Here is a 13,066-nt window from a genome sequence, read left to right on the forward strand (position 1 = left end):
TACAAGCCAATTCTTGTTACCTAGCCCACCACTCTGTTCTGTCCTGTCATAAATCAGAGCCTGGCCTCTGATACCAGAAATCACGTATTTCTGTCAATGTAAACGATGAAATTGTTACCCTAAGTGATAGTCATGACAACAAAACCACAAGACCAGACCACATTTATGGATAAATATATTAGCAAATAAATACATTTCTCAACATAGTGCCTGATTCAAGCGTCTTTCTGTCTGGTTCAGATATAAATACCCATGTGGGTGCCTAGGTACTACTTCCCCCACTGACTTTGAGGGAAGAAGATTCCCAGGTAGGGTCCTGTGCCCACTTTGCTCCCACATTCACATTCCAAATGGGATAATGCCTGAGGAGCCAGCAATGGTCCAGCTGCCCTGGGGTGAATATCACCCTCAGGAGGCCCCTCAGCCCTTGTCCACAGGGTACCAGCTACCCAGACCAGAGGTCTTGCATGTACAACCTCTTGCATGCACACCTTGCTGGGTGTCCCTGGCCTCTATGGCTTATAATGGGAAGCTGGGCCTTGGAGCCATCTAAACCCAAATGTCCCAGTTTGCTTTTCCTTTGTTTCCCCCTGTTCCTCATCCCTGCTCTGACAGAAAACTCCCAGAGAAGAATCTGTTGTTGTCCTTGTTCAGCTGTAATTCTGTCTTTTCTACCTTCATTCTGTCCTCCCTCCCTCTTCTGGATGAAGTCCAGCAGAAGTCCTATTCTTTCCACCTACTTTGGGACTTTGAGATAGGCAATCTCCAGGAAGGAATTATTCCCTCCCCACTACCCCTACTCCCAGCCCGCAGAGGAGCTGGAGCTGCTGGAGTGACAAGGGAGTTTGAGAGTCAGAGGTTTTTCATCCCTGGTTCTTCAAGGTGCTGCACCATTTCAGGGACAGGACTCCACACCCAGCTTCCCAGAGCCTCCCCTCAGACTTAATATAGGGGATCTGACAAAGACAAGAAGGGGAAAATATTCTCCCTGATGCACCAGGACAGGCATTGCCTGGAGAAGCTTCAGAGCCTCTCGTTTTAGGCTCAGGGCTCACCTATGTTCCTAATCCTTTTGCAAAGAAGGAAAATGATAAAAGCCACGGTTGCTGCTGATGCAGCAGCTTTACTGAGGAGTCAACACTGGTGTGCAGGACTCACCCAAGAAAGGAGGTAAGAAGGACCCAGTGGCAGGTATACACATGAAACTTGGGATGAGGAAGACCTGCTGGGCCTGGGGATAGGAGCAGCACCTTTATAACACCAATCTACCCATACCTAGCTTCCTGCTCCTACAAAACAGCCTTTAAGGGAGCCAGCCCACATAGACAGTAGCTGGTTGCCTGGCTGGACACAGACTTGCTGCAAGGCAGATGTATTCTGCACACAAGGTCCAGAGCTGGGAGCAGGGCATGCCTCCTGCCACCCACCATCACCACTCCTCTTCCAGAGGTTCCAGGAAGTATGGCAAAAAAAAGGGGGTGTTTTCTGAGGTCCTTTCTTCTCTCAGGAGCAGGACTCTGTGCCAGGTAGGGCCTGAGTCATCTGGAGCACACTCTTGGTTCAAGCTAGGTATGGGCATCTCACACAGCCTGTTCACACAGCTAGCTCTTCAATCTCCTCCTCTGAGCCTGCATTTAGAGAGAGGGGAGGAAAATGGTCAGTGAGGGTCAGGGCAGCCTCTTTCCTGTTCCACCTGCAAGTGAGTATGGCTGGGAGAGAACCATAGAGAGGGAGGAGCAAGGAATGTGTCCAGAAGGGGTAATTAGATTGAAATCTGGGAGGGGCCCCAGTTGGGATACAGGGGAGGGGGGAAGCTAAAGAAAAAACATATAGCAACCAATGTGTTGCAAATACTTACTATTTGCTCATTAATCCAATAAATACTTATTAAGCACTTGTGAATCTGACCTGTTACCATGTGCCACACTGAAGAATAAGCAGGGACTTGATGATCTTGTAGAAGAGAAGATGTGTATGCAAAGGGAAATTATGCAGTGTGACAGGACTGGATCATAAGACCTTTCCTGGGAAGGGGACAGATCATGTTCAAGTGGAGCAATCAGGAAGGGCTTCCTGAAAGTGAAAATAAATGAACTGGTCCTGCAGAAATAGATAAGAATTGGATTTATGGGGGGTACCTGGGTGGCTCAGTGGTTGAGCACCTGCCTTTGGCTCAGGTCATGATCCAGGGGTCCTGGGATTGAGTCCCACAAGGGGCTCCCCACAGGGAGCCAGCTTCTCCCTCTGCCTATGTCTCTGCCTTTCTCTCTGTGTCTCTCATGAATTTAAAACAAAAACAAAAACAAAAAGAGTTGCATTTATGGGAATAGAGAGGCAGCAGAACATTCTGGGTTATAGGGACTGCAAGAAGTTATTTACTAGGTTTGGCTAAAGCATGGGACTGTGGAAGGAAAGGGGAAGAGTGAAAAAGTTGGGGAAGGAAGACGGGCTAGCTGGTGCTAGAGTCTTGAAGGCTAAACAGGCTCAGTTTTTCTTTACTGTGGACAAAATAGAACATTTGGAAATTTCTGGACAGTTTATTTGAGGAAGATGAGACTGGCAGCAGTAGGTGAGCAGGGTAGCTGTGCTGCATGACTCTACGGGACACAATGCTGTATGTGCAGTGCGTAGCCTTCATGGCCCTGTAAGAGGGGAGGGAGGAGCTAAGAGCTCCTGCCTTGATCTTTAGACTGCATCTAAGACATGGGCAGGGGCCATGAATTCTAAAGGAGAAGGTAAAAAAAACTATCAGGGATAGAGTTAACAGAAACTGGCACTGACTGGATTTGAGGAACACGGAAGAGGGAGGCATTGAAACCAGTTCTAAGTATGGGAGAGAGAGGAGGCAGTGGTCAGGCACCAGCAGCCCTCAAAGCACACACATGATAGGGTCCAAATGGATCACCCACACATGGCCAAAGCTTGCTCTACATGGCTCTAAGGAAGTAATTATTTTCTCTGCTGTGACTGTGTACATGCCCGTGACCCCACAGACCTGTATCTCCTGGTTGACAAGTTCCATGTCCTCAGAGCCTAGCCTGGAACCTAGCACATAGCAATCATACAATATAGGAAGAAAAAAGGAGGGAAGTAGTGAATGAATGAATGATAACAGCTGTTGGTCTTGACTGTAGGATTCTTAGATTGTGACGCCTTATATTTCAGGACCTCTGGGTTCCCTTTTGGGGTGCCCAGTGATAGCTGTAGGCAAAGAGCTGTGTCATCTACACCATGGGAGATGATGGGGAAAATGGGAAAGTGGAGGGGCTGCTCTGGAGGAGGAAGAGGAGGATTTGAGCAAGAGAAAACTGAGGATTTACATTATCACCATTGGTCATAATACAGTATCAGGGATGCACTTGAGGCCCCATGAAAATGAGGTTGGTCTTATTAACAAGGGTGCTTAGAAGGGAAGCCTTAGTTGTTCTTTTACTCCAGGGGAAGAAGAGAAAACCTAAAAACCCACAGGGTTGCTGGGAGCCATCCATGATCTATCTTTCTTTTCTTTTTTTTTCTTTTTCTTTCTCTTTCTCTTTCTTTCTTTCTTTCTTTCTTTCCCTTTTTTAATTACATAGCTCTTCTCATATGGCCTACTGTTATAGATATCTGCAGTTATTTCTCCTACAAGACCTCATATTGCCTAGGATTATGGCTATCAGTAATTATTTCTCCATGCTATACTCAAGAGCAAGGAACACTTCTTGGCCTTCTTTGTACTTAAAGCCAGATAATTGGTGGCTCAGTCAGTTATGCATCTGACTCTTGGTTTCGACTTAGGTCATGATCTCAGGGTCATGGCGTGGAGCCCCCAGTCAGACTCTATTATTAGCAGGGAGTCTGCTTGAAGATTCTTTCTCTCTGCCCCTCCCTACTCTCTCATAAATCAATCAATCTTTAAAGCTGATCATTGAAGTGTGTGCATTGGTACAGCTTTACTAATTATTAAAATATTGAAATACTTACATTTGAGCTGTTGCCCCAAATCCCCCCAAGTGCTTTCTGATATTTCATCTACACTGGCACTTCCCCCTGAGACCTCCCTATGGTCTGGCAACCACAGGAGTAACACCTGGAAGAGTCAGAGTACTTCAGCCAGTATCCTACACTATGCTTGTTGTTCAGTATTTTGAGTGTTACCCCATTTGTACCCTTCTCAGCTTCTGTCAAGCTGTTATTGGCTGACTTCACCCATTCTACAATAACCTCTAGTTATCCTCTCCCCACCACACCCTCTTCCCCTGAAAACTCACCAGGCTGGGCTGGCGGCACCTGGCAGTGTGGGTAAGGGCATGGCCTGCCCTCTGGGGTGCCAGAACTCCATTCAGAAGGACCCAGGGACTGGCGTGGAGTCAGACACAACCACACTGGCTGTGAATTTGAGTAACAAGGGCCTGAAGAATCTGGTAGCAGCCTCCTCTCAAGGCCTGGAGGTCCAAAGATCAGTGGGTGGGCCTCTGGGGACCAACGGTATGCCAGGTTGGTACTATAATGGGGAAAAATCTGGCAACCTGGGTGTGCAGTCAAGTCCTGGGGCTGAGAGGCTGGTGGGGGCTCTGAGGGGCCCCCCCGCCTTTTCCTCTGTGGGTGTCGAACAGGGAGGCTGGATTTCTGCAAATGTAAGAGGCTGCTGGGACTGGAGTTGGTGGCATCGGCTGGGCCTGGGGCTGCCTCCATGTGGGCCCTGGACCTTTGTGGGTTGGAGAGCTGCCCTGAAGGGGCAGTTGGGTGGGATCTGGCAGCTTGCTGATCAGGGGAAGGTGGCTCTGGCTGGGGCTGTGTCTGAGGAACGGGAGGCCTGGCCTGGAGGGCCCCAGTCTCTGGGCTAGGCTTCTGGCCATGCCATTGGAAGCGTTTTTTGTAGTGGTGATGCCGGTGGCGGTGGTAGTGGACATGGCTGGGAGCCTGGGCTTCCCCTGTGGGCACCACTGAGTCCAAAGAACGGGGCCGACAGGTCACACTAGGCTGAGTCTCCTCCCCCCGCAGCTCCCCCTCCGGGCTGCAGTATACCAAGGGGTCAAAGTCACTGCTCAGGGAGCTGCGGAAGGTAGAACTGCTGCCATGGATGCCCTGAAGACTGATGTCCGTGCAGTTTACCACTGAGTCGCTTGAAGAGCCATGGCAGGGCCCTGAACTGGAGTCACTGGCTGGCCCATCTGCCAAGTAGCCACTGCGTTCTGTGCGGTAGCTTTCTCCAGAGCCGCTGCTGTCATGAGGCCTGGCCCGGCGTGGGGGTGCTGGGCAAGCAGAGGGATGCTGTGAGGTACATCGGAGGTGGTTCAGCCCCCAGCCTGGCGCATAGGGGTGCTGGGCCACTGCCAGGCGCTGCTGCTCACCCGGAGCCCTGGGATGTGCAGCTCTGGGGAGGCGATGGTGCCGGGGGGCCGTGCCTGGCTCCTGTGATGTTAGGAAGGGACCAGGTCGTGGGGGCCGAGACACTGCACTCCGGGAAGGGCCCAAGAGGTAGGCAGCAGGTAGGTGGTAGTGGGCATGGCCAGGATGCTGCCGAATGAGGTGGAGTCTGCGGCCTGGTTCCTGGTAAGATCGAGAGGGTCCCAGGGACTGAGAAAACGAATCTCCCTCTGGAAGAAAAAGAACCAAGAGCATAGGTGTTTGCCTCCACAAACCTATGGAGGGTGTATTCAGAAAAGTATGGCTGTAGCACACCTATTGGAGCCCACATAGCCTGTGTGTTCAGTCAGAGTTGGGGGACCAAGCACATTCCTAATCTACCTGTGGCCCGAGGCACCCTGGGCTCCTTCCAGACATCCCTCCTAGGGAGCTCCCCTGTGCATGTCCTTCCCTACTCCTCCCACCAGTCCATGTGGGGCTCTTTCACTCAGGGCCCCCACTAGCCCCTGGTGTACCTTTGGGTAAATTAGAAAAAGGCTCTCTCTCCTCAAGATACTTTACTTTCATCTTTTAGGAAATTTTCATAATATCCTGGTTTAGTTAGAATAAGATACTTTATTGTCAGAAAATCAAAATTATAAATATACAAGCTACCCAGATTTGGAATCAACAAGGTTGTCATAAAAATACAATTTTGAAAGTAGTAAGTTTACAAGGTGAATGGTGTCCCCCCCCCCTTCATCTTAGGCACTCTTGAGCAGTGCACAGCTTAAAGAATGATAAGGGCAGACCTGTTTTCTCCCCAGCCTCAAGGCAGAACCTCTCGTCAAAGGGCTGCCTTGTCCTAGAACCATTTGGCTGAACATACGGGAGTGTTTGGCCCCCCTCCTACCTATGATGTTGAACATGCAGAGAGGGCATGTCCGATGCTGATGTAGCCAGGGGTCCACACACACACGATGGAACTCATGGAGGCAGGAAATGATCCGTAGCTCCTGCAGAACACAAGGGGGTCCAAACCAAAGTTATCTGTCAACAGCAGCAACCAGGATTCCCCTGACTCCCTCTGGCTACTCCTTCTTGTAAAATACCACATAACAGAATAGAAACAGTAAGGGCTTTGGTATCAGGTAAACCTGGATTTTGCCACTTAGCTGAATGACCTTGGGCAAGTTCATTAACAGATAATTTTCTGCTCTAAAAGGAAGGTTAAAAAACCAAAATACCCCCACCCTGCATTGTCATGAGGCTAAAATGAGGTAATGCATCTAAAGTGCCCACTGCGGAGCCTGGCACACATGGTACACACTCAACACACAATAGTTCTCTTTCCCTGGAAGACCAGAAAAATAACCGGACCTCAAGGCTGTCCCCTATCTCTACTTCATGCAAGATATATAGGACACAGATGCAACCAGAGCACGCACATCAGCCTTCAGTGCCTCCTCCAGCCTCCCGTGCTACTGCTTCTCTCCCCAGCCTGGTCACAGAGGTCAACCACAAGCCCTGCCTTACCTGGCCCTCAGAGAACTCCTCCAGGCAAATGGCACACACGGGGGCAGAGTTACAGCTGCTACTCGAGTCTGGCCACTCAGCCCGAGCCCTCTTGCAGCTGGCCCGGTACCTCCTGGTGGCCAGCTGGCTGATGGCCCAGGCTGTTCGCTGTTGAAGGGGATCCTGGGAAGATGGGTGGGGCTCAGAAGAGGTAAGGGCTCCTTTTCCCTCACCATGGGATCTCAGGACTTTGGTGTATACTCAGTTCCCAGTCACACAGTTAGATCACATGGTCAATTGACAACCCCTAGGAGTCTGTCCCCTTCAAGCTCATACATGGCTCTGCCAAGAAGGCCAAGCCCTCCCACCCCACTCCCTCATTCTACTATCAAGCTTTCTTTTCCTCAATGACCCAGGAGAGAAATTTTTCATCCAACTGTCTGCTTGACATCTTAACTTAGATATCTAACAGGCCCATTAAACTGAATTCCTAATCCCATTAACTTCCCAACACTACACCCATCCTCTTCGCTTAAAACTTACTACTTCTGCTCAAAACCCTCCAGTAGCTTCCCTTTCACCCAGAGTGAAAAACACAGTCCTGCCCATGGCCTCAACAGGCCAGTCAACTCCTGTCCTCACCTTCTTCTCTGCCCTCTCGCTCACTCTCTTCTGGCCACATGGCCCCCTAGCTGTCTCAGACATACTGGGCACACTTCTGCCTCAAGGCCTCTGCCTCTACTGTGCTTCCTGTCTGATCACACTCTCCCCAGATTTCTGCACATACCACCCCCTTCACCCACTTAGGGTCTTTCCTGTAAATGTCATTCTCTCAGTGAAGCCTTCTCTGGCTTTGCTTTTAAAAAATAACCCTGTCCCTTTATATTCCCTCTTCCCTCTTCTATTTTATTTTTCTCCCTGGCACATACCACCATCCAAAATACTACATATTTTATTTATTTTGTTTATTGCTTGTCTCTTCCCAATAGAATAAAAGGTCCCTGAGGGAAGGGACTTTCTGTCTTTTTGTTCACTGTTCCAACACCTGGAACAGTGCCTGACCCATACGAGGAGCTGTCTATATTTGCCGAATAAATAAATGAATAGGTCAGCCTATGTGAAGAAGCTGCTGGAGATCAACAAGTTGGATGCCAGGGTGTTTAGACATAAACTATTTCAAGAGCGTAAGGTATCTTCTTTCTTCCCTTTCCCCTTCCTGCTCTTTATCCTCCCTCACACATGAACATGCCCACTTCCACCAGGGAACCCTCCCTGCTCACCGGCCTGCTGTGTTGAGGGCGGCACCGGATACGCAGCACTGAAGCCAGGATGACCACAAAGATGGTGCCCACCACTGTCAGGAGGATCCACACATCATAATCTGGCTAGGGGAGTGAGCAGAGATGGAAAGAATCATGCTTCTGGAAGGAGCCAATTTGGGAGAAACTCAGGTATCCAGGAGACAGACAGCTAGAGGTCCCCTCAAGTCTTCCAGCAGAGGGGATGAGGTGGGGAGGAGCCTGTAGGTGGGGTTAGGTGGTCCCTCTCTGTCCACGGGCACTCCTGGGAGAGGGTCCTCCAGATGTCAGCTGTGAGAGGTACTATGTGAAGACCTGTATGCTTGGGGGAAAGAGGAAAGGGACCCCTCTGCTTAGTGAGAGCCTCCCAGTGACCAGCTGGGTGAGATTTCTCGCCGGTGGAGAAACACCAGCCAGGGTATCAGACACTGGGGGCAGGACTTCATTCTGGCTCTGCTACCCTGTGCCACGAAACCACAGAGCTGAAAACAACTTTAGAACTCAGCTGGCCTAACCTATTTGTTCTGCAGATGAAGCCCAGAGGGAGAAGAAACTCATCCAGAAGTACACAGCTGGGGATGAAGTTGAACTATAGGGTTTCTAAATTCTCCTTAGCTCTAGGAGTCCAAGGACTTCCGATGGGAGTTGCCATGGAACAAGGAGGTAGTGAGAATGGGTGCTAGGGCAGGGTCCGGAGATCTGGCATGCTTACCCAGGTTGGGGATTCCTTCAGTTCAATCCTAACATGAGCCTTTCGGTTCTTGTACACAAACTCCATCAACTTCTCAGCATCATTACCCCAGATCAATACCACTGGCCAGGTCAGCCCCAGGGGCTGCTGCAGCTGTGAGAAGCAAAGTGACCACAAGGGCTGTTGTGTCCTGACTTTCCCCAGGTAACTTTATCTCCCTCCATCCAGCAACCTCTTCAAACATCCCAACGTCCCTGGGTACCTGCTCAGCAGCTGCTCGATCCTCAGTGATGTCAAAAAGGACAGCACTAGCTCCTCGCTCCCCTGCCATCCGGGCCTGCAGGGACACACAGCCAAGGTCCACGGGGGTCAGAGGAGGACACAGCCCATTCATGCACTGGCCTCACCCTCACATGTTCATCCCCTCCTAGGACCATGCACACACGGTATCCCAGCACATTCATATGCAACACATGCAAGGGGGCAGTGGGACTAGGATCCCTGTCCTGCCCTGAGCTCGCCCAGCTCCCACTGCCTTCAAGGACAGCATCTAATCCTTCCTTTTATAATCGAATAAACCCTTAACAAGTATTTAGTAGGTGCCAGCTAGTGGACTAGGCTCTAGAGCTAAGGACAAATAAGACCTCTCCCTACCCTCAAAGTACCACAAGTCTACCTTCACTAAGGAGTGTGAGAACAGAAAGCAGGGAGTGACCAGCACCCCCAGGGAGCAGAGAAGGGTGACCGGTCCCCAGTAGAGAGAGGGAGAAGGGGAGAAAAGAGAGGTGGGGAGCTCCTTCAGAATAGAGCTGGGCTTTCCAAGGTTCAACCCTGCCTGATGAGAGAAACCTGCAGGGCATCCCCCAGAGGCCGGGGACCCTGCTGCCCACCAGGGTTCCTCCATGGCAGAGCCCCAGACTCAGCCAATCTCTTGGTGTCTCTCTCTCCCTGACACACTCTAGTTTGCCAACACTTCCTGGCTCCAATTCAAGGCCTTAATGGAGTCCCCGACCAGTGTTTCATCCCCGCATCCCCTCCCTGAGGGTGGCACTGGAGACTCCATGGGGATAGACCTGGACCTGAGGGGCTGTTCGCTCAGGGTGCAATTGCGCATGTGTGCGCATGTGTGCTTGCCAAGGCTCCAAGAGCAGACTTGGGGTAGCAGAATCTAGCCAAGCAGGCAGAGCAGAGCAGAGCCAAAGAGAGAGAGAGAGAGAGAGAAAAGCAGGAATCTAGAAGCCCTGGGTGTGGGGTGAGAGAAGGGAGACAGGAGCAGGGGGTGGGGTGGAGGTGCAAGGGCAAAGGAGCAAGAAAGATACTGTCCTGCCTTGTGTCAGGCCTCCCTGCCCAGTGTAGCCACTCTCCAGCCTTTCTCCCCAAAGGAAAGGCTCAATTGTCCTGGTATCAGGCTGGGACTTCGTGCCTCTGGGGGCCTGCTGAGTCTTTGGGGCTTTGCTGCAGGCAATGAAGGAGTTAACCCCTCTGCTAGCAGTGGTGGCAGGAAGAGGAGTCAGTGCTGGAGCTTACTCACACTCTTAGTGCTTTGATCTCTGCTTTCCTTCATGGGGAAAGCCTGTCTGGGCAGGTCTCCTGCCAGGCAGGCCAGGGGAGCGGCTCCTAGCTCCAGCTCCTCACTCCCCAGGAGGCAGCAGGGGCCAGGGGGCCCCTCACCAACAGTCAGCCTATTGCCTGGGGAGCCCTGGAAGGTGGTGGAGACACTCAAGTGGGGCCCTGTTTTGTCAGGAGGGTAACTTCTCCCCCCTTCCTCCTTCCCTCCCTCCCTCTCTGAGTTACTAAGGAGTGGATTGGGCCCTCTACCAGCACCCAGGCCCAGCCCAGGCCCAGGCTCCCCAGCCCAATTGGCTGGAAATTCACAGGACTCCAGAATGGAATTGCTGAAGAAATTGAGAGATCACAGGCTTCGTTGTCCTCCTGCCCATTTACTGCCAGGAAGTCCACCCCAATTAGGTGACCCCAGGCAAAAAGAAGCTCTCCAACTTTCAGAATCCCCCAAGCCAGGGCATGGGAGCAGCCCCAGAGGACGAGGAGAGGGGCTCCTACTGCTAGTGTCACAGTTTAGGACTCGGTTAGGGCATGGGGAGGTCACCCCAGTAGTCAAAGAATTAAGACTGCTGGATCCTGCATGCTGCCAATGCCTCAGTTTTCTCATGCCCAGATTGAGACCCTACACCCAGCCCAGCTTGGAAGAGCATGAGGGAAGGGCACAGTCTTCCTTCTCCAGAGATTTTCTTACTCTCCCCACCCCCTTTGAAGGATTGGGATAGGAACAGTGGAAAGTAATTACCCTGATGTTCAAACACCCCAGCCCATTACAGCCCATAATTACAAAGTCGTAAAAGAGATCAAAGAAAGAGTACTGGCCAACAGGGGAAACAAACAGGACTTTCAGGCAGTGGGTACCTGTGTCCAGAGTTCTAGGAATCAAAAAAGCAAGACTTGGGGCCAGATGGCAGCCCATTCTGAGGCTGTCCATGCTTCCTTCCAGTCCACCTGCACCCAAGAAAGTGGGAAAGAGGGAGAAAAAGCAGCACTTCTTGGGAGACTGGAATCTGAAAGGCAGAGCGGGTGGGTAGGCCCTCTGCCTGGGAAGACTGGGCTCTAGAAAAACAACCCAGAGATCTCTTTGGGAGCTACAAAGAGCCAGCCAGAGCCAGCCAGCCCCTTTGCTTGCTGCTCATGGCCTTCAGCAACCAGAACCAGTACCATGTAGGATTTATACACTACCCTCTACACTTCTCTGGACTATAGGTTTCCTCTCTAGACACAGTAACAGTCTCTGTAACCTCTTCCTCATCAAAGACTGATTGAGTACTTACTGTGCCCAGGGAACCAAGCCAGGGAAGGTCAGGGCCTCTAGAACAACTCATCATCTAGTTATAGAGACAAAGTATGTACAAAAGATAATGCTGATAACATTCTAGATTACAAATGAATAAAATAGACCAGTAGTTCCCAAATCTTTTTTTTTTCACTGCAGAAAGCCCTTGCCTCCACTCTCCCCACTACACACATACACACACACACACACACACACACACACACACACAATCTGACACAAATCTTCAATCACAAAACAGAGAAAAGTGAGCTGAGTTTGAGCTGAAGTTAAGAGCAAGCCTTGGTTTCCCCCTTCCCACAAAGCACCTCCATAAACCTGGTGTGTACAGCATGGATAGAGACCTTGAAAGCATCCCAGAAGAGCTGGATTCCTGCCCCTAAGAGACTAGCTGGACTGAACCAGTCAGGAAAGATTCAATAGAAGAGGTGGAATTCATTTGGGCTTGAAAGCAAGGGTTGGAGGAAGTAGAAGAGATATAGCCTTTATTGAGACCTACTCAGCTCACACTGCTCAAGTTTGAGTCCTGGACTTGCTACCGAATATTAGCTGTGAGACTTTGAGCATGTCACGTAACTGCTTTCTTTTCTGTAAACTGGGGATAATAATAGGATCTACTTCACAGGGTTGTTTTGTGGACTGTGTAAGTTAATCCATGTAAAGCCCTCTAATAGTACCTAGTACATACATACTCAGTGTCCCTTAAGCATTATTTATGGTCATATCAGCTATTACTACATGCTTTGGGTACCTAATTTCATTTACTCCTCACAACTCTATAAGAGTCATCCAGTTTTAAGTTGAGGAAACTGAGGCTCAGAGAGACTGAACAACTTGCCCAGTGTCACACAGCTAATAAGCAATGGAGGCAGGATTCCCACTCAGGATTTCAGTCTTCCACGTGCATGGTTTCTAGGTAGTGGTCTCAATGGTAAGAGAGACAGGGGCTCATCTCCAGAGCCAGTTTATTTCACCCAGTAGAAGGCTACTGCTTTAGTCCAGGCATGAGGCGATCAGGACATGGATAATCACAAGGATGGCTGTGGAGTTGCTAATAGAGAAACAGAAACTGGGTGGCTCAGTCAGTTAGGGGCTGCCTTTGGTTCAGGTCATGATGCCATGTCGGGCTCCCTGCTCATCAGAGAGTCTGCTTCTCCCTCTCCCTCTGCTGCTCCCCCTGCTTATACCCTCTCTTTCTCAAATAAATAAATAAAATCTTAAAAAAAAAAAGGAAGAAACCAATTTGGATGACTAGATAGCAGGAGGAGGTTGGTGGTGGTGACAAGAACAGAAGAGTCCAGAAAAAATTATGGTGAAGGTCTTAGAGAAGATCGAGAGAAGTAACAATGAAAGAAAAAAAAACCCCAATCTTGTTAA

At 50.3% G+C, this 13,066-nt stretch overlaps 1 protein-coding gene across 2 annotated transcripts in view; it reads right to left on the reverse strand.

Moving 5' to 3' along the window:
* Positions 1-1,098: 1,098 nt before the first annotated feature.
* The window catches only part of RNF43 (ring finger protein 43), a 63,013-nt gene continuing 51,045 nt past the window's right edge, over positions 1,099-13,066 (reverse strand). For both annotated transcript variants that reach the window (XM_055322756.1, XM_055322747.1), the window contains 7 exons: positions 9,095-9,169; positions 8,854-8,985; positions 8,124-8,228; positions 6,865-7,026; positions 6,242-6,344; positions 4,251-5,579; positions 1,099-1,628 (listed from right to left, as the gene is read on the reverse strand). In XM_055322756.1, coding sequence (XP_055178731.1) covers positions 1,594-1,628; positions 4,251-5,579; positions 6,242-6,344; positions 6,865-7,026; positions 8,124-8,228; positions 8,854-8,985; positions 9,095-9,169 — 1,941 coding nt within the window. In that variant the 3' untranslated portion in view covers positions 1,099-1,593. The remainder of the gene's footprint in view (positions 1,629-4,250; positions 5,580-6,241; positions 6,345-6,864; positions 7,027-8,123; positions 8,229-8,853; positions 8,986-9,094; positions 9,170-13,066) is intronic.

This window comes from Nyctereutes procyonoides, unplaced genomic scaffold (assembly GCF_905146905.1).
Source record: "Nyctereutes procyonoides isolate TBG_1078 unplaced genomic scaffold, NYPRO_anot_genome, whole genome shotgun sequence".
Lineage (NCBI taxonomy): Eukaryota > Metazoa > Chordata > Mammalia > Carnivora > Canidae > Nyctereutes > Nyctereutes procyonoides.